This window comes from Astyanax mexicanus, chromosome 5, assembly GCF_023375975.1.
Source record: "Astyanax mexicanus isolate ESR-SI-001 chromosome 5, AstMex3_surface, whole genome shotgun sequence".
NCBI lineage: Eukaryota > Metazoa > Chordata > Actinopteri > Characiformes > Acestrorhamphidae > Astyanax > Astyanax mexicanus.
In genome coordinates, this window is record NC_064412.1 from 48032163 (window position 1) to 48059719 (window position 27557).

Genomic DNA, 27557 nt, shown 5'->3' on the forward strand with positions numbered 1-27557 from the left:
TTGGTGAAAGCTTAAACTTGAAACAGATTTAAGTTTTATCCTGGTGAAATGGGTGCTAACTTTTAGCTAAGCTAATCATCTAAAACTGATTGTAGCCAACCAATCTAAGCTTTCTATTCAGAACTGCACAGGTTTTGTTGGTTTTAGCTAGCCAGTCCCTGACCCTGTCCTCAGAACGCTGGTGGCTAACAGTGGTATATTTATGATGTCATGTGAAATAGTATCCAGAGTAGTGTCTTTTACTAATTTAACAGTATTCAGTAAAACACAAACTGCACATGTACAGTCTAAAGTCTCCAATATAGTTTGATATACAATACTGTATATACTATAGTATATAGCATAGTATTTAGTAGTTTTTAGTATAGCATATAGTATATTCAGTATAGTATATTCCTTACAGCATACAAACCATATAAATGACCAGTAAACCATCATTTTAATCTGTGCTTTATTTTTATCAAAGCAATTCCTTTTGTTAATCTAAATCTCAGAATGTTGTGAAATACATATGGTCAGAACATTTATAGGGAATAATTTAGGTATCAGATAAGCAGTGTAATTTATGCAGTGACTGGAAAAATATGGGAACTTGAACTACAGTTAAGTTCACATGTGGAAACAAATAAATAAATAACAGATTAAATCCTCATCTCTGAGAACCATTCCCTGCTTTCCTTAGTTAAAAAAAACAGAACAGATACAAGCAGTCAAGCCAAAAAATGTGAAGTTTATCAGTAATTAATGGGGACTAATCACCAAATATAGCTATATAGATGAATTAAACAAACACAGAACATTGCTAAGTTGATAATACATGTAATAAAACTGGGATCAATCATGTCTTCCAACACTTATTAAATGGACAAATGATGTCTAATTGTTTGATAAAAATAATGTGACACACTGTAAATTACATTCACATAAATCATAAGCTATAAATATATATTTTTCATGGCTGATTAAATATAAACAGGTCTTAGTAGAGCATTCACACTTGACCCTACTCATACTATACTATACTGTATTAAAACATATTATATAACTTTTAACATAAAGATATTTTGTCAAATACAATGTACTTCTTATGAATTCAGATCTAATGAGGGTGTGTATGTGAGTAAAGCCCCGGCGTCAGTATAGCACTATAAATGCTGTCTCTCATTAATAGCGCTGGGTTCTGGGTCTCTGGGCTCTGGTCTCGTTCAGATACATGTTGGCGTACGACGTCAGCAGATCGTCCATTTTGTATCCCTTTGGAATAAATGAATAGAGATCATGTAATAAGTGTAATTGGTCTGAATAGAGTCCTGAAATCATCTTTAAAACACTGGAAAATGCTCATTACTGTTTCTATACTCACGAGGGAGGTTTCACACAGGATCTTGTTCCCTTTGATCAGGTTGCCCACAGTCATGTGGAAATATGTGCTGCCACTGCACCAGCTTGCGATCTTGTTTAATGGGTGAGTTGCGAGAACATCCTTAAAAATATTAAGAATTGAGATATTTTTAATTATTTGTAAAAATCACAAACTACTTCAAGACTTCAGAATGAACGCACTTACAAAGTGTATGGCTACAAAAAGTGAAATTATAGAATAATACTATTAGTAAAATAGATTAGAAATGTCCCAATCTAAACCAGTGACTTAAGATTGTGGCCAATAAAGACATATTTTAACAGATTGTGTATCGTCTTTGTTTTAATAATAGCGTTCAGAGCACCATCTGGTGTTCCCTTAATCCCATTACTATTGTCCAGCTGGCACCACTGAGGAGAATTCTCAGAAGGTAAATAAAAGAGTTTATTTAGAGTCTGCAGTGTAAAACTACTTTACAGTGGAACATGAAAACATCCCATAATATCGAAAACTATATTATAACTATATTATAAAATTATCACCCGAATGCTCTGTTTTACTGAAAAACCTCATGGCTTTCTTTATATTAAACCAGCACAGAGCAGCGCATTCAGAGTGGGGGCCTATGCTAATGCTAATACACGGGCGCTATAGAAACCCCATCAGTAGATCAATAAACAACAAAAGACATTAGTTCAGAGTGTGTACCACTAATGCTACTACTATGCACACACACACACACACACACACACACACATACACACAGGTAGGGAGTTCATTGGGAGCTGATTGGTCAGATATTGCAGTTAATTTTTTTTACTAAAACAAATTGATTTTATATTTGTATTAATTATATATATATATATATATATATATATATATATATATATATATATATATATATATATATATATATATATATATATTTTTTTTTTTTTTTTTAAATGTATGTATTAAATGAATAAATATTTATAGTAGAGACATTCTGTTTACTTCCATCACCAAGGACAGATTAAGGATAGTCTGAGCCCCTGGGCAAAGAGTTGTCCAGCCCCCATCCCCTCCATTTAATAATACACAAGTATATTAAAAATGCTGTGTTAATAATACTAAATCAAGTTTAGTCATTGTTGAGACCCTTTCACACTGCCCTGAAACATGTGAAGTCATGTCAAACTGTCATTAAACAGAAATTGAATAACAAGCCTAATAAAATGTTTTTCAATATATAATCCTCAAACAAAATATCAGGGTTTCACACATGCAGCCACAGCTGCTACAACAAAACCATATGCTATGTCACCAAATCAAATTGTGCGACTCAGTAAAATTAGCTTGCAGTTCGGTTGTATGAAAAGGCACTTTTCCTTTCATACATTCCTTCAGAGCTAGAGTGACCACTGGTCTCTTTACTGTTGATAACTAAAAGTTTTCACATCACAGCCTTGGCCAAATTCACTCAATTTAATTAACATTCATTAGACAAGTTATCTTACATTTAATTAACTGCAAAAAACATTAAGTAAGGGCGTGAATAGCTTGCCTGGAAATTTGTAGGTCCCTAGAAAGACAAGGAGCCATGGTAAATTACTTCTATGGAAGTTAAGGGACCCACAGCAGGGGCCCTCGTGATCAAAGGCCCTCTAATGGTATGCCCTCTCTTCTCTAGGGCCCCCTGGTAGGGGCTCTCATAACCCAGGGCCCTTGAAAATATGCCCCCTCTTTCCTAGGACCCCTAATAGCCAGAAGTCGAAGTCAGAGCAGTGCCACAACGCCTCATCCATTTTCCAAAAGCAAAGGTGCCCAAAAGCATGGCTAGGACCCCCAAAAGCAAGGGCCCTTGGCACTGGCCCCACTGGGCTGGTCAGTAATCCAGCCATGTCCATCACATTAAGTTCTTTACATGTTAATTTTGATTTATTAGTCAGAGTTCATCTGTTACAATTTCTCAGTGTCTTTACCTTGGTTTTAGGGTGTATGATTGTAACTCCTTGTTTGCTGATGGCAATTCTCACAATATCTGGGAAGTTGGGATCAGAGGTTTGCTGCAGTGACAGAGAGTTTTTAACAGTTAACAGCTGTAAATGCACCAATATTACACACAAATCACATCTAAAAAGATAGTTTATTATTTTTAGTTATTTTAGAAGTTATTTTTAATTACCTTCACTTCAAAGAAGGCACAGCCAAACGTCGGCCACTTAAAGACCACCTTCAGAAAGCTCACCATGGCCTCTTCCACCGTCAGGCCTGCCTGCTTATTGTAGGCAGCAAAAATACTCTACAATGGAAAAATTAAATAACAACAGATTATATAAGAGCCTGTGTTTGCATGATATATTCACTATATGGACAAAAGTAATTAAACCCCATCTTATACATTGTTTCTTCTAAAATCAAGGATAATAAAAAGAGTTTATCCTGTTTTTGTTGGAGTAACTGTCTCTACTGACCAGAGAGGAATTTCTATTACATTTTGGATTTTACAACATTGCTGCGAGTGTTAGTGAGGTCAGCATATTGGATGACAATCAGCACCCCACCTCATCCCCACCCAAAAGTATTGGACGGAGCTTCATCATTCCCGAGAACACAGTTCCACTGGTCCAGAGCTCAGTGCTGGGCACTTTATAGCCTCATTGGGATTCACTTAAAATTTACATGTTTTTATTCAGCACAAACTTAGCTACAACAATAGGAATGTTGTGTGTCATTAATATATATTTTATTAGATTTATTCCAAACCCTACTTTAAATGTTACATCTTAGCTTTTGTCTGTCTTGTTTTCTTTCTTTCTTTGACCTTTTGGTTTATGTCTTGCTTTTCTGCCTGTCTGTTTTCATCTTTTCCCCAGCCTGTTTGTTTATTTTCCCATGTGCTCTTTAGGCAAATGGCCCTGTGTTGTTGTCTTGTCTCCACCTTAGCCCCGCCCTGACATCAGTGATCTCACCTGTAATTATTTGTTACCCTCGTTATCTTCCCCAGGGGTTCCCAGTCTCTCAGAGTATATAGATCCCCTTTGTTTCAGTGTTCTTTGATGATCTGTTGTTAGTGTGATTGCAGTACGTCACAATTTTTGAGACATAAAACTTGATAATGTCGAAACAATGAAAAAGTTTTTATACAATTGTCATAAGAATTTGCCCCACAAAAATTAATAGGGGACCCAACTGTCCGTCTCACACATCAGCTGATTCTGCACACACAATGTATTGTGTGCCCCGCTCTCCAGTACTTTGTGTATGGAGGATCTGCTGGATAAACCAGCTGGACACCCCGCACGCCCAGAGCAACATAGCATCCATAGCTGCGCCACCTGTTATGTATAACACATTATAATCTTATTTATGCAAATACATTACTTAGCAACCACCAAGTAACACTTAAGTGTTTCAGAAAGCTTTGTTTTCCCCATCCACAAAGCTCTGTTGAGCGGAGTTTTAAAAAATCTTCTCCTTAGGAGGCGTTTTTGAAAAGTTCCGATTTCAGTGAATGAAAAGTGGACGGAGGTTCAAAATAGAGACAAAAACCTCTGTTTTTAAAAACATCTGGATTCCTTGGGACAAGGCCTTGTCTATGTAGTCTTGTTTTCTTAGTCTTGTTTATTTGGTTTTGTGTTTACCATACCAGTGTTTGCTTTCTGTTGTGCACAAAGATGTGTGATTTATTATTGTGATATATATTTTTGGTTATTTTTTGTATATTTTTTTAATGTATTTGATACATGCTGGAAATCACTCTAAACCCAATAAAGAAATGTATATATATAGAAAAGTGAGTGTTGGCAACATATTAGTCATTTGACGTGTCTCTTGATACTTGTGCTCTGCTCTCTTCTGATCTAAAAATTATGTTTCTAGGAAAAAATCTCACAGAGATCTAAAAATGTTTAAGTTTAAGATCAATTTATTCTTTCTGCAGGACCATGGATCAATGCTTAGGAAGAAAATAGGGTTTTGTAAGGGACAATAATTTGCAAAATATGTAAATGATTTTCATACCTTTTTCCAGTCATCAGCAGACATGGCTTTGAGCTGGTCGTTGGGCACCAGCTCTTTCAGCATCTTTGGGATCATGGGAAACTGAGTCTTATCATTATCCACCTTCACCCTAAAGAGCAGAGCGCCCAGCTGCACCAGATCCTCTTTGGTACAGCGGTGATACCCGCGCAGATACTTCGGCAACTCCTGCATGATCAGAAGAATTAGATAACAGGTCCAGTTAGATAAGGACTATATAAGTCAGATCATATTTTAATTTAGATTTATTCTGAGGTGTTTGATCACCTGAGGGAAGTGGAAGATGCGGTCAGCCTCCAGATCTCTTCCAGGAACCACATTAATCCACAGCTTCTTCATGAAGAACACCATGTATGACACATTCACTGGCCCACCTGTGAGTCAGACACAGCAACATAACAGCACAGCACACACTACTGAGACTGAACATTTTACTGTTCTACTACTTTTTTTAATAAATGCCATCAACTCATCGTGATAGTGGTTTTTATTACGTAAAAGTTTACAAAAATGAATTAATAAGTAATATGTTCATAAAACTTCATAAATATTACCTTTGGTGCTTTTATTATCTTAAACCAGATGTCAGTTCCTATACTCTTGAATTATTTGTTAAAATTACTTTTATATATTTTATATATTTATTTAACCCTAACTGACGCTAAAAATTAGCTTCTCATTTGTGAAACAACCATTTGGAAAGACTAATCCACGTTAAGCTGTTTCGAAAGAGTAAAATTACTGACATGAATAAAGCAGAGAAAACATCTAAAGAGATTGTTGTTGAAAGTACTAAAATCAAACTGTCCAACACATTATTAAATGGTAGAAGGACAAGGAGAAGGAAAGTGGAATGATCTTGAATGTAAAGATCTTGAATGATGTAAATGATCAAATGGCAGAAAAACAACACTAGATACGTTTAATAGTAAAAGTAAAAGCATTTTTATACGCACAATGTGAAAGGAACTCAAGTCATTGGAAATAAAAAGCTGTGTAACTTAAGAAAACCACTTAATGAAAACCACTTAATATTCTTTTTAGTTGATTAGTTCTTCCCTGATGGCAAAGGTATATTCCAAGACGACAATGCCAGGATTCATGTGGTCAGATTTTGAAAGAGATTTTAGTCCAGACCCTAACCTCTTTGAGAATTTTTGGGGTCTGCAGCTGTCAGACTCAATACCATCATCAATACGAGATCTTTTGGAAAAAAAATTAAAGCAACTCTGGACAGGACTAACTGTTGTGACATTGCAGAAGCTTATGAAAACTATGCCACAGCAAATGCATGCTGCAATCAAAGCTAAAGGTGGTCCAACCATTCTTTTGGCCAGGCAGTGTATATATGTTATTTTTATAGTAATTATAACCCATATTTGTTACTCTACAATGAATAATGTTAACTATTTATTATAGTATTTAGTGAAAAAAATCAGGGGTCGATAAAGTGTAGTTCATAGTGGGTAATATGGCAGTTTAAATAATTACTTTATTACTTTAAGGTACAGTTTTACTAAATAATTAATAGTGGTTATGGGACAATGCATATAGTTACTAAATTCGCTATAGTAGTCGCTGTATAATTCATAGTAGTTAATACTTAATTCATAGTATGTAGTATATAAAAAATTCTGTTTACTATAAGGTTGTAAATAGTGATTATAATTTATAGTTTTTACAGTATTTTGTAGCAGTTTGTGAAGATTTATAGTCCCCACTATACTTACTAAATAATTTGTAAGAATTCGATAATAGATAACTACTACTGACTTTCACTAATTACAAGTGATTACTGAACAATTTATAGGTGTTACTGAATAATTTCCTGCATTACTGGCTGAATAGTACCCGAATATAATAACTGAATGGAATAATATTCTTAGCATCATAAGGGTCATAAGAAGGACATGTTATGACAGGTGATAATCTTCTGAAGTGCCCTGAACTCACCATCCTTCGCCATCTTTGTGGTTTTAGACCAGTCAGTGATCTGTCTCAGACTGTCAAAGATGTAGTCCGTCTCATTCAGACTCAGAACCTGATCAGAACACAGTGGAATACGTTAGATTTTCAAAAATCGTATTGTGAAATAAGAGACAGACTGTACTGTATATCAGCAGGGGTGGAGCTCGTACATACCTTATCTGGAGTTTTGACAAAGAGACTGAAGCCGTCCTCAGTCATCAATCTGAGGTTAGTGGCGATAGATCGGACCAGATCCCTAACCTTAGTTGTAGTTGAAACTTCAAATATCTGTCCACAACAAATGTTATTTAAAAAAGTATTAGTTTCTATATATTTTTCTGAACTTAGTCTGCTTTCATTACACTTTTTAAAAATCTAAAAAAAAAATCTTGTGCCCCTACTGTCAGAAAATGTCTGTAAAAAACACTTTTACATTAATTTTCTGGCATTTACAAACTGTATATGAAAGGGATATTTCAGCATAACAGTAATGAAAAAAAAATCATATTCTACCTATATAGAATTCTTAATTTGGTAAAATCATATGACACATTTCAATAAAAAGTGTATTCTTGTCATTTTTAATGTAATTTTCCAGCAACTTTCCAGTGTGCTTTACCTCCTCCGTATCATTGGGGAAGTGGATTTTGTGGAAGATCTGGGTGCTGTTCTGCTGAATAGCATCCACTTCCACCTGGTGGGGTGGAAGCTTCCTTGGTTCAGTTCTGTTGGAACAAACATAAACCACAGTTAGTTCTGACCCTCAAATGTGATTAGCTCAGAGGCTTTTATGAGTGTTGTTATCAGCTGGTAACGCACTGTAACCAAAGCTCTCCATGTATTACTCCACCACATACAGGTAACCTAGCAACGATGCAGTGCTTACAAGCCAAACAGCGTAGCTACAAACAGAGCAACAATGGAACTATTTTAACTCGCATTGTGCTTATAACCAAACAGATTGTATTTTATTATCCTCTTTAACTCACAATATTGCAATAAACAGTCATAATGGAACTTTGGTGGAATTATTGGCATTGCTGTGCTGCATTGCAGTGCCAATATTATACATTATAGCACTCACTCATGTATTATTGCTTAAATATAATCACAATCTACACAACATTTTTCCTCATCTAAATTTACTTCAGTAATTATTAAAAAGTAGGTTTCATCATATGCTGGGTCAAGTGTGTTTAGAGAACACAAACAAACAAAAAAAATTAATGTGCAGAGCATAAGGTCTGGACAGATAAACTTCTTACACAAATAATGGGCCTCATTTACCAATATCATCCAAAGATGTTTCTTAAACTTTGTTCAACATTGTACAATGGCAATTTTGACATCAAATGTTAAGTAATTTTGACAAATTCTATATTAACTCAATAAATAAAGTGTAAGACGAACCTTGTCTGGGAGAATGGGGCAGACCTACCAAATGAGTACATAAGTCTGGCTCTGCCTCTAGTCTTTATGTGCATATTCTGGTTGAAAAAACTGACAGCATGGTGGGAAATTTTGTCTTTATTTCTGTAGATCTTAGAGGAATGGAACCACAGTGTCCATGTTTTGTACATGTTGGACTGGGTTGGACTGAGATCACATCACATTCTTACCGCAAACTAACTTTCTAGACTTGTTCTACTGTACAGGCATCTGTTAGCTGATGTATTAGAGCTGGGGATCCGGCACTTTCCTCTAAGCGCACTGTGATTAGCGTACCAAATTGGGTAGAAAATGAGTTAAAATTTGAAATAAAAATGATATAAACAAGGACATGCACTGAGTTTGACCATGCATTTGATTCAGGTACTGTACTGTAATATTACATTTTAGTAAAAGCAGGCAAATGCCATTAATTTGAAACTGCCAGTACATTAGGATCTATAGGATTCATTTATGGCCATACAGACTAAATGAATAATTTTTGACCCATTATTCTTAGCAAGCTCAATATGCGGTAGTGTAAAATGTTTCCCATGAGTGTTAAGTTTGGCCACACCTCCTCAGGCAGATGTCAGCCCCTCTATTTCATTAATCATAACTGCCTGACACTTTCCTGGTACTTGTGCGAGTTTGGCACGAGGCACTGCTGTATTAATAGGATTCACGACACATTGAAGCACTAAATTACACAACCAGTTTCACTGTACAACTAAAAATACAGTGTGTGATTTAAGTTAACTCATTAATGATAATATTATGGCCTTTTCTTTAAGTGTATGTGTTTAAATAAAGCATATGCTGTGGATATAACAGTGGCTAATAGTGCACAGTGATCTGGCCCCTGTTTTTATGAAGCCCTGGCTGTAATACATGCAGCATGCACTGAGAGACGTATTCCAGGACTTCAAAGATACATATGTCTGCCATTCAACCACCACAACAAGTTTATTGATATGAAAAGGTCACCACGTATCTTATTTCATCCGATATCTCTACTGCTATGTTTAACTCTGCATTTATACTCATTGATAGAATTGATAGAACCAAAATAAATTGGTGTGTTATATATTATTGGTGTGTAATGATGATATAAATGAGTGATTGCAATATTAGTGTGACAGGATAAGTTTACTAGGGGAAACTGTACTGTAATTGAATCTAGTCTGGATGCAAGATAAGTTACAGATGGGCATGGAGGTTTATTGGTTATGAATGACATTGTGCAGCACATTTACCCACGGATGTTGCAGCTAGGCCTGTAGATCCTGCTCTACATTTATAGTTTACTAAAACTGCCGTCCCAGCTTGTGAAGATACTCCTGGGAAACCCTTGCTGCGTGTAAATGAGCATTATCCTGCTACAAAATGCCTGTTGGAAGCCTTGCCATTAGAGGTAACGTGTGGCTGCGGGATGTCCTGCACATATCACTGAGCTATTATTGTCCCTCATATCACAATGCAGTTGGGGCAGTCTTTGTTTTTGGGGCAGTTTAATGTTTTTATTTTTTTCCTAAATTGTACATTAATATTAAAGTAATCCAGACTATGAAAGAACACATAAGGTATCATGTAGTAACTAAAAGGTGTAAAACATAGCATTTAGATGCTCTTATATGAAATGCTATTAACTTGAAATTAAGATGAACTTATTGTAATGGGTGGGGAGCGATAGCTCTCCATCCCAGAAGGTTGTAGAATCCAAGTGCAGAGCAGTAGATCTCGAAGCAGGTAAACCCAAGAAAAAAGGATAATAATAATAATAATAATAATAATAAGAAGAAGAAGAAGAAGAATTAATATATAATCGTTAATATTAATAGGATATATAATAATATTATATAATAATATTATATATATATATATATAATTATTATTATTATTAAGCCCCGCTCCACGCGGGGATCGAACTCAGGCTGTCGCGGTCGCGGCCCAATGCTCTAACTGCTGAACCAGCGAGCGGATTGGGACGCGGCCGCTTTAATCACTCTTTAAAGGGCCTCTGCCGAAAGGGGCGGAGCAACGAAAACGGGCGGAGAGTGAAAACAAGAGTGAAAACAAACCTCGCGCCGATCGTGAGTGAAAGAGAGGGGGAGAAAACGTAAACTAAGGCTTGCCTGGAAGCGGCTACCTCTTATGAGATGAGGTTAAGGATTAACTAAACAAAAGGGGCTTCCAACGAAAACAAAACTAAACTGAGGTGCTTATGGATTTAAACGCTGCTCCACCAGAGAGGGGAGGAACAGCGCGGGAGAGGGAAGGTAAACAAGCCACGTGCCTCGCGGTGAGAAACACACACAGACATACACACACACACACACACACACACACAGAGACTCGAGAGGGGCGGCAGAAAGAGCACACCGCTCTGCTCCACCAAACTAGAGACAGATAGATGGCGGCCGTGGAGCTCACTGCTCTACACAGCTCCACCAAACTCGAAGGGAAAAAGGGATAGAGATAGAGAGCTGGGGCTCGCTCGGAAAACCGGCATAGATTCGCTCTCACGAGCTTCAAAGATCCAGCGCCGAGTGGCTGTTTGGGACTGCTTAAGAGGTGTTCAAAGCAGGTGGCGCGCCTGGCGCGCCCTCCGATGCCCCGGAGGATGCCTCGGTCGGGCACCAGCCCTTACACTTATCCTGTGCAACAAAGTAACTCTTGGTCATCCTTTCCTGATGAGAGCCAGTTTCATCATAAAGTTTTTGATGGTCTTTGGAAATGCACTCGAGGATACTTTTAAAGTTCTTGGTTTTTCAAAGTCTCATATTCACTGACCAATTCTTATTTATTTTTTTACATAGTTGAGTAGTTCTTGTCATAATATGGATTAGAACATTACTTAAATAGGGCTTTTCACAGTATACTTCTAAATGGTAAATAAGAGTAAATAAGTTTTTTTTTCTGGGATTAAAAGTCTGAATTCAGCTGTATTTGGAAAAATCTGCTCAAAACTGTGACAGACTGAGGTGAAAAGCTTTCGACCACTGTGTTTACAAGCTTGTGTCCAGCCATGTGGAGGCTATGTGGTTATCTCGTGTTTATGCCAAAAATTCTTAGCACACAGTTATTCATTTGATGATTATTTGATGTGTGTGTGCAGTAAGTGTGATGTACCTCAGAGCTCCCTGCAGTCGGAGCAGGCAGTCCGATGCCAGCGTCTCCCTGCGACGGGTCTCCAGGAAGCGCTGGATGTGTTTCAGTAGAGAGGTGCTGGGTGGAAAGAGACCACAACACAGCCACAGCAGCTGCCAGCCCTGCTCCATGCTGTACCTGAGAACGCCAAAACATCATAACCCAGTCAGAAACACAGTCTACACACTGTACACGTAACACCTGAAACATGGAACAACAGTCCACACAGTTCATCGCAAATAAAAAACACATTTTCTCACATTTACTTTGACTTTTATGTATTTGCAGACAGTATGAACTTTAGATATTTCATGTTTTATCTGCTCAACTTCATTTTACTTTAAATTTTGTAATTAATATACATCCGTTCCTGCATGTCATGCCGCTACACATGCAAGTATGTTAAAAGTTCAATCTTAAAAGCAGAAATATATTTGGGACTCACCACTTCCCCTGCACTGTGAAAATGGTTCTTGCTAACACGCAAGAACTGTTTTATTAATTAATTATTTATGTATTTTTTGTGCAGCTGGGTCTGAAAATGTATAACTTGGCCAAGAGTTCTTTACAATAAGCAAAAAGCAAGGTGACATTGGTACACCATGCCAAGTCAAGTTGGCCAAGCCATCTCTGACAGAACTGTTGCATCATCTTGAGCAACTGTCCTTTCATAATACAGAGTGTGCAAGAGGTTAACCTTTAAACAGAACTTATTCTAGAGCTGCTGAACATACTTTATTAAGTCCATATGTAACTGACAGAGTGACCCGGTTTCCCTGCAGTACATTTACTTTAGAAGTCGGATGTCGGAGCTGGAAATGACGTTACATCCAAATTGACGGGGTTAAAGAGTTAAACATTCAGATAATTTTATAATATTAAAAATGTAAACACTTTATAAATTACTAAATTAGTGATTTGACAATAATTTACCAGTGTTTTTTTGGTAAATCCAACCATAATATGTCCCACTTTTTACTCTTTTGCCAGGTTAGCATTAGGTGCATTTGCATGACCTAAAAAATCTGCTTATGGCATTAATGCAGTTATCTGATTATTCATGTAGTCATGTAAACAGCATACTCTGCTTTCTTAGATCAGATTAAGGTGTATTTATCTCAGTAATCAAATTTTTTAGTGAATGTACAGTAAATTACCAGTTTTAAATCAACACTTTTAGTGTAAAATTAACACTAAGAGTGCATGTATACTCTTGTGTACTTATGTAAATGATACTCATATATACTCTTAACAGGAGTACCTCTGAGATACCTTTCAGAAAACTTGGGAGCAATTAAAAAAATGAAGGAGGTAAATAATCTTCATCTTCTAGCTGATGTATGATTATATTGGGGCTCAATGTGTTAAAAAATCTGCAGTGTGAAGTTTAGGTTTTTCGTGATGTTTACGTTACCTCATTTTAAACTGCTGCTGATGCAGTGTTGCGCAAGTAGCATCACAGCACGCTCGGAGGAAAGCGCAGCAACTCAGCTGTGATACATCAGCTCACAGACACCTTGTGCTGCTCAACATCCCCCTAAGAATGATGAGGGGAAAGAGCGCCATCTACCCACCCGGAGAGAGCAAGGCCTGTTGTGCTCTCTCAGACTCTTATTACTACTGCTTTTACGGCTGTTGATATGTGGGACGGCCATCTTGGATTCTGATTTTGGGGTTTTCTTACCGGTTGTTATTGCTGGTCATCTGTTTAATGATCTGGCAGTAGATCTCGTCTCTGAGAGCTTCGTTCTGAGCGGCCGGGCCAAAGATCTGATCCGTGAGCTCCAGAGGATTCTGAATCTGCCGGGTCGGATAATCACCCATGTACTTCAGGATCGGTGCACAGAGAGCGGTCAAGGAATTACAACCACTGGACAAATGTCTGATTATTTTTCTAGACAGGGATCAAGCCTAGTTGTAGATTATATTTTAAGAGTTGTGTGCAAAAACAGATAAAAGTATGTCTTAGGACACTCTTCATTTTCTTTTCAATTGACTTTGAATCTCCATTCAAATATCAGTGCCCTTCAGGATTGGGCCTACTGGGTACATTTATTAAAAGCAATATCAGCATAAAACCTGGACATTTTACAATAAATAATCATAAAATATTTGATTAGAACTATGTTTCTAGTATGTATATGGATGTATACAGCAGGTAAAGGGTATCAGTGAAGGCCAGGCAGGCCTGATGACTGAGCTCAGGGTTCCCCAGCAGTCTCTTTAAGAAGGGCTGGCGGATGGGCTCTCTGGAGTGGGCCCATAACCTCTCAGGGGCCACGTTTTTAGAGATCACTTGTCTGTTTACATCTTTAGTTGGTGGTCTGAAGAAACAGAGACAGCAATCAATAATTAATCAGGGTCAACATATCACTCATGGGGAAAAATAAAGCAGTGCCTGGTGCTTGGCAGTGGATTAAGGTAAGAAATTTGTAGATACCTGAAATACTCAATTGAGTACTCTTTAAGTGTGGCGGGAGCTACTCTCTCAGCAGCAGTTCCTCTAAGTGTGTTGTTAATGATGGTCTTCCTCTGATCTGGAGAAAGACTGATCAGACTCTGAAAAAATAAAAATTAATAAAAAACACAGAGTTATATGACCCAAATATTGTACTGTACTCAGGATTATTTATTATTAGAAACTTTATTAAAATTTTAATTAAATTGACAATTTTTTTGCTCCTAACAAATTTATCAACTTGACATACTGGCTCAAGAACAGTAATATGATTATTTTGCTAAATATACACAATGGTCAAAATTGAGTATAGTAGAAATAATTGAGTTTATGTACATATTATATATTGTACAATAAGACAATAACTCAATTATTGTGACAAGCGTAGCCATGACAGTTGACTGGAATAAATAAAGAATTCTGGAGATACAAGAAAACCTGGCTGTCACTGTAATGACTCTTGCAGCAATTGTCAGAAAGCAGCATGTGATTGCTTGGCTTTATGTAATGTGATGTGACATTGTCTGTGTTCTTGGCCCTCCACGACACATTTTTAGCTCCTAATGCATTACAGAAAACAAACTGATAATTATATATATACTGAGGCTATAATCATCATAGTCATTATTTAAGCTTTAGGTATCAGAAAACAAGAGCTGCTCACATGATTTCCATGGTTTATTATTATTATTTAAATACAGCATAATTTCTTACCAAAACCTCATTGGTGGGTTTGGTGAGAGTGGGCAGAATTAAGATGGTTTCAGTAGGTACCGCCCCCTTTTGTCCCGTTCGCTCATTCTGTCCCTTTAACCAGCCACGGCTCGGTGAAAAGTCGTCGTCTTTAATAAGCAGAATGAGCTCTCCTTTCTTGAAGCTGAGAAATGTGGGATCATCTGAAACAGAAGAGAGGAAAACATTTCATTAAAGTTAAAAATATTGTTTTAACACAGGCGCATGCCCAACGCATGTACACCTCACACATGGACACGCAGTAGCGCACAAACCCATAGCACGTGCTTGTTGGCAACAATTCAAACTTTTACATCAACAAAAAAACAAACACAAAATAAAATAACATTATTCCCGCTGGTCCATAAATGAGCAGCTTGTGCACCTTCACAGCATGAACAAGCAGGTCAGTTTTCATCCAGGTAGCTGCGCCCTTCAAATAGCAATCCGCCAAAGTCAGAGCACACATGACTCCTAAAGACAATGGGAGGTGACACGCTATTTGGTTTATTGCACGTTAAGCCCAAAACTCACCCACGATTAATTAAGAGAATCAGTACATGTCTTTACGACAACGTCTGTTACGATAGCAATGATACATTGACACGGCCTAAATCGAGCTGCATGGTGAGCAGTTGATGGTTCCCCTGAATTTTGCTTAAATAGGGCATCACGTGTAAGAGATCACTAACCTTGCCTGTTGACCTCTTGCAGGGCCACAGCGTACAGCGAGCGCTCGGCCAGACCTGCCAGGAACAAAGCTACCAGGTCCACAATGTCTCCACCCATCACTGCGTTCAGCATGAAGTCTCCCTTCAGGGTCCGTAAACACACCGACTGCTTCCCTTCTCTAGTGAGAGGAAGAGAGAAGCCATTAGACAACCAGAGTCAACCAGACAACAGACAATAACATACTCTGTCTATTTAGAGACCTACACTCACTGACAAAAAGATAACACACCCTGAATTGCTGTAAAACTCGCCATGCAGTTCTGTCTTAGGCAGATAAATGGCAAAGTAATGGCAGATATGTCTTTTTTGATTCAATATTTTTATTATTTTAAAAGCATTTTGTTTTCATGAAAAATCACATCATGTACAATTTAGTTGCTTTAAATTATACATTTGCAATAAAAGGAAAATGATTACACAAAAAGCACAGAAAGAACAAAGAAAAAAACAAACACTCCCAACCCACAACCCTCCCATGAATGCTGCTTACAAGATGTGGATGTACAGAGTAGATCTTGTTGAACTTCAGTCTACTTTAAGGAATAATATTAAAGGGCTCCAGATCTTGTCATATAATTTAAGTTTATCCATCAGCATAAACCTAATTCTTTCCAGCTGCACTGTATTTGTCATTTCTACAATCCACTGCTTAATCGATGGTACTCCTGCGTGTTTCCAGAAATTAAGAACAAGTTTTTTAGCAATAATTAAACTATAGGAAATCAGCTGCTGCTGAGCTGAGGAGAGCTCCAGTAATATTTCAGATACCCCAAATATGATAAGAACTGAGTCTGGCTCCAAATGCACCTTTAACATATCAGATAAGGCTGCAAAAATATTAACCCAAAATTGATAAATCTTAGGACACAGTACATAGCTATGAGAGAGGGTAGCCTCCACTGATTTACATTTATCACACAAAGGTGATACATCTGGAAACAGTTTGAGCAGCTTTACCTTCGAGTAATGTAACCTATGTAGTATTTTAAACTGAATTAGACAGTGCCTAGCATTAACAGAGCAAGAATTAATGTGTTCAAGACTAGCTTCCCAAACATCCTCAGAAATGTTCATGCCTAATTCCTCTTCCCATATGGCAGATATGTCTGATTGGACACTGGGTCTTGTCACAAGAGGGAGTAAAAGGTCATTCTTGGACTGCCAGACATGCCTCTACGATGTATTTGAAGACTTAAATTTTGTCCAGTTTAAAGACTTTTAGAGGGGATGCATCATTGGACTGAGAGAAGCAGGATGTTCAATTCATCAAATTGTCCATCTATCAGCCACTGTCGCATATTTTGTAAGAAAGAGAAACCGAGACTGAAAGGAAATAAACAGTAATGTCTTTAGTGTGGCCTGGGTTTGAGTATGTAGATTTTATGGAGCAACACTCTGTCGCAACTGCTGGTGTGATGATCTGGAGATGATGAGCATCGCATATGATAGTCGGTCACCCCTAGTAGTGATATGAGGGACACTAACATCTCAGTGATATGTGCAGGACATACTGCAGACACATGTGTTGCTCTTTCTCGTGGCAGGGATTCCTGCTGGCATTTTTCAGCAGGATAATGCTCACCCACACACAGCAAGAGTTACCCAGGAATGTCTCCACCAAATTACAAGACTTCCTTGTCCTGTCCGGTCTCCATATTTATCACCATTTATCAGCATTTATAGGAGCAGCTGGAAGAGCAGCTTTAGTACAGTTTTCTAACAGTACAGTTTTCCCCCAATCAAACTTCTCCTTTCACTCTAATATTGTAATCACTTGAATATATCATAATTACATTGACACATATAAAGATTCATCATATTTAAACTATGAACTTCTTGGTGCGCTACTTTTATGTCAATGAGTGTCTTTTATTTTTTTTAACATTTATGTTTTTAAATTAACTGGAAAAAAATATTACCTAACAGTGTTCACTCCTGTCACCATCGGGTAAGAGAGTTCAAGAAGTTTCCGCTCACGTTCATCCAGAAAGGTTATTCCAGTCCAGTTAATGGCCATGATGAACTTGTTTTTTGGAAGGGGAGGACCTGGAAGAGTTCAGTGATAAACACTCTAATTTTTAAGCTATTAGCAGAAATTGTTCATTATACTAATTCGGATAATATGAAGAAAAAAGCGGTTTCTTACATTTACTTTCTTTTATTTATTTGCAGACAGTATGAACCCAAGCTATTTTCTGTTTTCATCTGCTCAACATCATTTAATTATTAATATACATCCATTCCTGCAAGTGGTATTAGTGAATATAGTAACTCTGTATTGTAGAGAAGTGGGTGGAGCTTCTGGACATGGTGAACATAAGGCTTGTGTTGTGTACAGTAAAGTTGTTAGTGGTATTAGTGAATATAGTAACTCTGTATTGTAGAGAAGTGGGCGGAGCTTCTGGACATGGTGAACATAAGGCTTGTGTTGTGTACAGTAAAGTTGTAAGTGGTATTAGTGAATATAGTAACTCTGTATTGTAGTAGAGAAGTGGGTGGAGCTTCTGGACATGGTGAACATAAGGCTTGTGTTGTGTACAGTAAAGTTGTAAGTGGTATTAGTGAATATAGTAACTCTGTATTGTAGAGATTGTTGGTGATGAAGGTTAGTACAGTAATCTCTTGTTTATGTGGTTTTATCAGATGTTGTTGAATGATGGTTCTTGATGCAGCGCGTCTGAGGGATTGGAGATACGAGGTCTCAGCCTATGCTTGTACTCTCGCCCTTATACACTAAAACTCCTCTCCATTCCTTAAATGCTTTCAGCTGTTGACATCATATTATTATTTCCTTTTTTTTTACCTTATTACTAGTTATAAATTGCCCCTTATCCCAACTGTTTGGAATGTGTAGCAGGTTAAAAATGCAGGAATAAACGTATATTAATAAATAAAATGTAGTTAACCCAATATACTGGGTTCATACTATCTACAATCAAATAAAAACATATTTTTTGTTTGCATTTTCCTTACTGATCATTTTCGTATTTGGGATTGTACTTCAGAGCAGTTCATACCTGATGTTCTGATAACCTCAAAAAACCTGGAGAAGAACATGGGCCACTTCTGACGAGCATAATCCACCACTTCTGCTTTGACTTCAGCAGCCCTGTTCTTTGAGTTGATGTAAGGACCCTAAAAAATATTAATAGATTAAGATCTGAATAACTTACTGTCCAGCTAAATCACATTTTACTGCATTCAATGAATCCATAATTTAAATTTAATTAAATTAAATTTCAATCAAAGTGGGAAATGGACAAAATTAGAATAAATGGTTTCAATGGGCTTATCTGACCATATTGGCAAAGTCAAATATATTAATTATGAATGCAGAGTGTCTGGTAAGTTTTCCCAGGAGTTTTTCTGGCCGCAACATCTTTTGTTGCTTACTGGAGCAACCATAGTGCTGCTGATGGCACTGAAACAAAAGCTAATGCGATCATGCAGATATCAGAACAGCAAACTCCGTCTATTGGAACTGAATAGAGCTGACAAGATCAAAGAGAAAAGACAGCAGACAGAAGAACACACCACAATGCATGTTTTAAAAGTACTCTACCACATACCCAATGCAATTACATATTTTGAACAGAGAGGTCTCTAAACCCCAAATTCCACAAAACTTAGAGACTCTCACTTTAATCATTATTAAGCTTCAGGAAGTGATAACCACAGGTAAATACCTCCAGGTGTGCAGTGTTGATCATCTGAACCCATTTAGACTCTGATTTGGCCTCCAGTAGTTTGGAGTTAATGCAGTCCTGAACCACAGTCTTAGTATTCTCCATACTGCTGTCCGATCCGTATTGCACAAAGAAATGTTTCATCGCCAGCTTCACCACGTCATCCTCCTGCAGAAGGTAAAATACAGAAATATTTTTTATGGAAATAAATATATATATACATTGTCATATAACAATAATCTACTTGAATATATGCAGAACATAGCTACTACTTTTACCAACTTAATTAGTATTTGTATTTTTGAGCACAGTGGTTGTATTATATGAGTAATTTAAGCACATTCTTACTGTTTTTGTAGTGATTAATTAGACAGCTCAGAAAATATATATTTAAATATATTAGTGGCAAAAATAGGACATATATGAGTATAATTTAATACAATTTTGTTTAACATTAGCAGTGGTATATTTTACACATATTATTCACATAATGATTCATTTGGCTCAAAGTAAGTGTGAAGACTGCAACTACACTATATAGACAAAAGTACTGGGACACCTGCTCATTCATTGTTTCTTCTGAACTAAAGGGGGTTTATCTTGTTTTTTTTTTTGGATGAGTACTTCTCTATAGGGACTAGATACAGGCGTGACAGTGTGTGTATCTGTGTCAACAATGTAAAATAATGCCAGGTTACCCTCTCGCACTGGTACTCTCCAAACTTCAGACCTCTGATGACCTGTCTGTAGATGAGCTCGGTGCTGACGCTGTCCTGGCTGCAGTCGTGCCACGGGGTGAAGATTTCTTTACGGAAATAAAGGCGCCAGGGGGCGTGCTGCTCCTTGCCACCCTTCCGCTTCACTTCCTGTTCACACTGAGAGATGGCATCCATCACATGCTCCCGCCCACTGCCCAGAGACCACACCTGAGAAAAGACAACACACACAATGAAATGTGAGTAACTTATAACTCCGAGTACCTTTGGAGTCAGTTAGATCCTATTCCACATACAATGTCTCTAAAACTTATAGTTTTTGTGTTACTTATTTAATCACTTTTCCTAATGTACTGAGAACAATCATGGAAATATAAACTTAAATGATAATATATTATTAAGATGTGCCATATCATATTGTAGGCAATAATATCCCCAAAATCTTTGATGCGAAAAAAAAAGGACTCCATACTGTGACATTGTGATATTCTCGAAAGCGACTATTTTGTATTTTTTTTGTTAACTACAGTATTTACTTTTGTTTGTTTGCAGTTTATGTGCATGCAATAAATATGCTGCACTTTAATTTTGTAGCAATGAAACTAAATCAAACACCTGTACTCGATAACTAACAGGTGTGTCCCAATACTTTTGACAATAAAATGTGTCTGTGAGTCTGGAGAGTCCTACCTTGTCATACAGAGCCACATACAGAGAGAAGCCGAATGTGTCCTGCAGTTTAATCTTCTGGGATAACATCTGACAGACTTCTTTAGAGGTGGATGCCGAGTCCACAGGCAGGCTGATCGTTCGGCCGTCCATAAGTGTCACAGACATGGCCATGGGTTTCTTGGTCTTTGTGGCCTATGATTAAACACAAAAAAATGGAAAAAGGAAAATATGTATTCACTGCAGACATATATATACAGTAAAGCAGATGTTTTAGATTGAATTATATTTAATAGTGCTGACACGACAAACACATGATAATGCTCACTGGCAACAAGGTGTAAAACTGAATTGCAACCAGGTTAAACCACAAAACAGAAAACAGTGATTCTGTGGTGCATAAATTCACATAAGAAGTACTAGTAAGAATATTATGAGATGAATGTAATTACTGTATGTTTTAATCAAACTGAGGCTATGAATATGGGGGATTAACAGTGTTTAAGGTATTAAGTGAAGCAAGACCTTTAAAACTGATCTCACCTGTAGCTCCAGCCAGCTGGGTGGTTCTGCACGCACTCCATTGGCTACCGTGCGCCGCAGCCGCTCTGCACAATACGGCGCATATCCAGCAGGACCCAGACGGATGAAGCTTTGCAGATACTGCCAGCAGGACAATCAGACATTGCTCATCGTTAATGACATGTGATGTACATTTGTTTGGAATGCACACCTGAGTCAGACTTATAGGGCTCACCTTGCTGAAGCGCTCTGTGGGAGGGAAGATGCCCAGACAGAGAGATAACAGGATCCACCCCCGGAAGAAGCTGCTGCGATTACCATTCTCCTGGAGCTGCTTACAGATCTGACAGTAGATCTCATCCCTGAGGAACAACAGTCCAGTCTCAGATCAGATCAAATAAAATTAAATCAAATCCGGATTATGTCACAGCATATAAAAATAAAAATAAAAAAAGAATATATACATATTAACATACAGTCAGATTGCTGTATTAACTGAACAACACAAAGTTTATTCAGTAAGCATCTAATAAACAAAATATCTCTCAAGCCATTAGCAATATATAAAGTTTTTATTGTCTCTACTTATTGTTGTTGTCACACAAAAATATGAGGTTTTTGCAAGATATTATATGAAGTTATATTATTAATTTAATTTTACTTATGTTACACTTCTAGTAATATTATCTACGAACATTTTTATTTATATGTATCAGAGGATGTTGCTTAATATACAGTTTTATAGTAAGGGTGGTCTTCAGAGACTGGACTATTTCACGGTGAGACCATTTAGAGTCACCCACCTGAGGTCTCGTCTGACTATGGCGTATCCTACGATGATATGCAGCTTTTCAAGGGAAGTGAGTGGGCGGTCCAGGGTGGGTCCTTCTCCAAGCATCATCTCTTCTTCCTCACTGATGGTTTGGACAGTAGGTTGCTTTGACACCTGACCCTCATCCTCTGGCTGTTCAGAAATTAATAAGATATATTTGAAAATTACCTATATCAACCAAAATGACTGATGCTCATGTTGTTAGCAGTAGGCCATCAACGTCACCCAGCATAGCTACTGTCCTGTTAGCTTTGCCATTAGCGTTACCTTTAGTTTTGCTACTATGCCATTAAAATTGCTACTGACAGAATTTTGTACCTCTTCTTCAATGGTAGACGCTTTTCTGGAAGACCTTCTATTGGACGGTCCTTCCTCAGAGATGGTGGAGATCTTCCTGTTCCGGGTCAGCAGGTCAGTGAAGGTAGAGGACTTTCTATTTTTGGGATTCTCTGGTACAGCAGAAGTTTTCCGGTTGAGCATGACTTCCTCTGGCATGGTGGACGTCTTCCTGTTTCGTGAGAGCAGATCAGTGAATGTGGAGGCCTTTCTGTTCTGGGGAGGATCTTCTGGAACTGAAGACTCTTTCCGGCTTCCTCTGCCTCTTAATACTCTCTAAAACAGAATGAAAAGATACATTATTAGATATTATTAACAAACAAAACTGAACTGAATTTTACCAAAATCCATGCACTGCATTATTTAAACTGATTAACTCAGGGGATGGCCTGGGAGCGCCCACACCTGTACAAGTTGTGAGGTGTTATCTTGTGAGTAAGGTTGATTAAACACTGTCCAACGTGTTCATGGTAAGGCCAGGTGATTTAAGGATTCGAGGATTCAAGGATTCCTGGCCTTACCATGAACTTGTTGGACAGTGTTTAATCAACCTTTTATGGAAGATGGAATGAGGTTTGATAGTAGGTGCAGATGGAGGGATATTCAATTTCTGAAATTACTAAATACTAAACCATAAAAGGCTAATATTAACACCCACAGTGGACAGTGCAGTGGGGGGGGGGGGGCAATTATAGTGAATACTGGCTAGAATTGTATGTGTGAACAGTAAAAAGACTCAAATCCAGATCCAAGGCACAAATCCAGATTTCACATCCACATTCAATGCAGGAGACGCTGCCGACATATCCCACAGCTATTTACAGTGTTGTTTAGTTTCTTGGGATATGATAAGTCATAGGACACAATACTAGTTCCAAATATCACTAAATAATATTTGTCCCAAACACCAGCCTCTCTGCTACAACCTCTCTGTCTCCAAGTGGACTTTAAACTCACCTGGTCCAGTCCGACCATGTGACTGAGGCGCCGGTCCTGCCTGGAGGCCACGTCCTTCTGCAGAGAGCGTTCAGCGAAGCCCATACCACTCCTGGGGATCCGCTGAGGCCTTGGTTCCGGGAGATCTCCCATAAACCTCAGGATAATCCACCACACTGTCAGAGATGCCTATAGAATCAAATAAGACAGCAGAAACATGGTTAATTAGCATGATCTGTAAGACCAAGGGTTTCCACCATTATGATCAGCATCACCAAGTTGGTCCAACAACACAACCAGCATGAACAAATATGACCAAAATCAAACCCAACACAGACTACACTGGTCAAGGGCTGGTTTACCAGCTATCTATTGGAATGCTGTATTAGCATAGCTAGATACTTTGAAATATGGAGAATTTTCACAAATATTGGAAAGGGCAAACTGGCCTCAAAATTGGCCTGATTATTCTGTAGTGTGAGCCAGGCATTAAACTACCTGAGACTGGTCTTAAATTGTTGATAGGGCATAAACCATAAGTCCACTAACCACCACATCGCTCTCGTCTTCATGATACAGCAGGGGCTGGCGCAGTCTGTGGCGGATGTGTGTTGGTGTTGCAGCGCCTTGAAAGTACATTGATGCGAACTTGGAGAATGAGTACTCATCCAGATCATCATAGTCTTCCTCAGGAAGATCCTCCATCATAGGAGCATCATCCAGATCCACTTCCTCCAGCGCCGTCCACCGCCCCTCCAGATCCTAATAAACATGCAGAACATTAGAGTTAGCATATTGTCTTAACCCTTCTTAACCCTATCTTCATGGCCTTGTCAAAAATGTGAAAGCTTTAGCTTATTTATTATGCCTAAAGTGGGACTTTCCTTTTTTCCTTAATTGCTAAAACATCTACAAAAAGCAATTCACATGTATGGATGGTTTTACAAATACTACTATAATGGACTATTAAATGTGCTCTTTTAAATGTTTAAGTAGAAGTCTTAGAGAGTTAAAACTAGGGCTGTCATAAAAAAATGCTTTAAAAATGTACACAAAATAATCCCTAAATACAGTTAGAATCAGGGCGTAGACCAACAATTGCTATTGAATGTAATTGCGTCTAATTAACTAGATTTTTTTAGTCACCTGACAGCACTAGTTTAAGTGTTGTTAAGAATTAACTAAATTTTGGGATATGGACTACGCCTCAGTTTCCCGAGCTTTTCCCACTGGTCCTATATATATATACCTCCCGCCTCCACCCCATCACCACCCTCATCTTAATCACTCACCTAGCTGCGGGGGGAACCTGGTTCCAAACTGTACCCCAAGCAACATAATCACAGTTCCACTCCTCCCTGCATCGTGTAGGCGGGGTTCATTATATCAAAACAATACCTAAAACTACTGCTGAGAGCTTGACTGCCACTTAATTAAACAATGAAACTGTTTCAGACCTCAAAGCCTGTAGGCGCTTGTCCCTCCTGTCCTCCGACGAGGCTCGGAAGGAACCCAAAGATGGTGTCCACCATTTCCTGGTCGGTGATGGACTCTGACTGTTCCGCAGCCTCTCTCTCTTTCTTCTGCCGCAGAACTTCCTCCAGCTTCTTCTGTCGTTCCAGAGCAGCCAGTTCCTCTGCCCTGCGTTCCTGCAGAGACAGAAACGCCTGCAAACCAGAAGAACCCTGAGTTAAATACTGGCTTTTACAGAGAGTAGAGAACCCTTTAAGCTTTAAGCAAACAGTAACTATATGTAGCCTGAATATTTACCTGTAGTTGTTGGATTTGTATTTAATTTATAGTAGTTATTAAATTATATAAATAATGATAGACTTCAAAAGTGCATTTCCTGTTGCTAATGTGTACAAAGTCGTTCCTTTGGTGTTACTAGGTGGTTGCTATAGTGAAACCAATTCCCAGTCCTGCATAAATATTTGTTTGTGCTCATCAGTCGCCCACAGAATTACCAGAAGGTACTGTGTGTATAAACTATGCTCAGAGCCTTGTTTTAAATGTCAGGACCCTCAGTATTCTACCAAAGAAGTGTGGTGCTACTTTGAGCTGGTTAATGATGTAAAAATAGTGATTGCTTTGCATGGGCAATGATATGCCCCATATTACTAGCACTGTAAGCTTGTTGGGAGCATGGACTAAAAGCTAAAAAATGAACAAAGGTGGGCTATTACACAAAAGTTCATATTGTTATAACCCAACCCTGTTTCATCCAGATTTCTCCTTTAAAAGCAATTCTTCAGACATTTAAACATTAGTATAGCAGAAAACAACTTCAAAAGTTTGAAAAGTTGGAGCAGGGTAGCTAATAGCCAGGCTCAGCAGATTTTTTGCTGCAATGGTACCAGGAACAGTCTGTCTCAACAGAGGCGAAGAGGGTTAGCCATGATGCTTAGGGTCCAACTTTTGACCAGCATCCCAGCTAATACAGAACATTATAAGAATTTTTTTTGGATTTTCCATTATAGTTTAGTTTTATTCTGTCATGACTTTTTCTAATTGACTAAGTTTTTATTCATTTTTAGAGCAGGTTTGATATTTTATTAGTTTTTCTATTTTAATGCCTAGATTTTGTTTAGTTTTGCAGATTCCAGATGATTGCTAGATTATATCTAAATTGTTGGTATTGTAAATCTTGTGCTTGCTATGGGTTGCTATGGTACTGGAGGTGGTTTGAAGGGCTATGTTGCGATAGTTCACCTATAGTGTTTCTGGTGGCTGCTAAGAACTTCCTGTGGTGTTTGAGGTGGTAGCTTGGGCATTGCTAAGTGATTGGTATTGTACATTGTACATGTTCGCAATGGGGTTACTACAGTATGTAGATGCTATGGTATCACTAAGTGCTAATGTGTTGTAAGTTGATTGTTATGCCACCACTTTGTGGACACTATAGTATCTCTCATGGTTGCTAGATGTGGAATTTTGTACAGTTGCTATGATATTCCAGATGGTTGCTGGTTCCAGGGGTGTAGCTAATGTTGCCATTGGACTATAATAACAATGAAGACATTTAACTTACATCTCTCTTCATCTTGTTGACGGCTCGGCGGGCGTTCATGCCCCTGATATGAGCCTGCAGGAGGATGGCAGCGTCTCTCTTGCGCCTCCACTCCTTCCGGGCAAAGTAGCCGTGGATCTGCGTCTGCAGCAGCAGCGCAGCCTTACGCTCCAACTCATACTGACGAGTGATCTGACGAGACCGGACTGTGGCCTGCAGACGGGCAAACCCTAACTGGACCTGAACACAAGAACATCGGAATAAGAAACACTCCAGGATTACAGGTCTAAACGGAATACGTAATGAGGCCAAAAGTATTGGGACACCTGCTCATTTATTGTTACAGACACTTGCACTTCAGTTCATCATCCAGTAGTTGATAATAACTCACCACTCTGTAGAGTTTTCTGCCTTTGTGTCCGCGCCAATACTTCTGCACCACCACAGCTGCAGACCTCTGTTTCAGAAACTGTTTCCTATAATTAGGGAGAAAGCATGATGGCTTTAAGATAAGGATGGAATCCAGACATTATATGCTTGTCCATTGTGTGTGTGTGAGCTTTGTTTACCTGTGCTTGTGTCCTCTCAGCACTTTCTGAATAATTAGTGCTTTCTCATTCAGGGCCTTGTCCCGCTTCAGCTCCAGCATTGTATCATGGAAATCCTGCAACATAAATTAACGTGATAAATACTACACTATAATCTGAACAGCACTCTGTACTGTAATACTCATTCATAATATGCTATATTATATGTATATTATTAATATTACCTTAAAAAATACTTTTGTTTTGCCAATTTTCCAGTCATCTTCAGTGCTGAATGTATTCTGACAAATGCTTTCGCTGCACTTCTTGGCACTTTCCTGAAAAATAAAGAGTATGAAACATCCAATGCAATATAACAACACAATTCAGTTAATTTTCATTTAAGAAATTTTGGATCTCAAGTTTTTTTTAAATATAGTTAGAATTGAGTTATTTACCAACCACACTTAAC

The 27557-nt window shown here is 38.1% G+C and overlaps 1 protein-coding gene across 1 annotated transcript in view; it reads right to left on the bottom strand.

Annotated features, from left to right (window-relative positions):
• Positions 1–434: 434 nt before the first annotated feature.
• LOC103031634 (unconventional myosin-VIIa) overlaps positions 435–27557 on the bottom strand; it is a 45631-nt gene continuing 18508 nt past the window's right edge. The window contains exons 18-48 of the mRNA XM_022675477.2: positions 27331–27423; positions 27128–27222; positions 26950–27034; positions 26580–26798; positions 25006–25215; positions 24098–24310; positions 23570–23737; positions 22595–22888; positions 22248–22408; positions 21680–21806; positions 21466–21585; positions 20944–21117; positions 20236–20463; positions 19538–19705; positions 18869–18986; positions 17771–17897; positions 15812–15969; positions 15102–15283; positions 14370–14488; positions 14099–14253; positions 13614–13767; positions 11912–12067; positions 7971–8076; positions 7526–7639; positions 7337–7424; positions 5651–5757; positions 5366–5551; positions 3528–3644; positions 3325–3408; positions 1364–1483; positions 435–1254 (exon numbers count right to left, since the gene is read on the bottom strand). Of these exons, the coding sequence (XP_022531198.2) occupies positions 1165–1254; positions 1364–1483; positions 3325–3408; positions 3528–3644; positions 5366–5551; positions 5651–5757; positions 7337–7424; positions 7526–7639; positions 7971–8076; positions 11912–12067; positions 13614–13767; positions 14099–14253; positions 14370–14488; positions 15102–15283; positions 15812–15969; positions 17771–17897; positions 18869–18986; positions 19538–19705; positions 20236–20463; positions 20944–21117; positions 21466–21585; positions 21680–21806; positions 22248–22408; positions 22595–22888; positions 23570–23737; positions 24098–24310; positions 25006–25215; positions 26580–26798; positions 26950–27034; positions 27128–27222; positions 27331–27423 (4536 nt within the window). The 3' untranslated portion in view covers positions 435–1164. The remainder of the gene's footprint in view (positions 1255–1363; positions 1484–3324; positions 3409–3527; positions 3645–5365; positions 5552–5650; positions 5758–7336; positions 7425–7525; positions 7640–7970; positions 8077–11911; positions 12068–13613; positions 13768–14098; positions 14254–14369; positions 14489–15101; positions 15284–15811; positions 15970–17770; positions 17898–18868; positions 18987–19537; positions 19706–20235; positions 20464–20943; positions 21118–21465; positions 21586–21679; positions 21807–22247; positions 22409–22594; positions 22889–23569; positions 23738–24097; positions 24311–25005; positions 25216–26579; positions 26799–26949; positions 27035–27127; positions 27223–27330; positions 27424–27557) is intronic.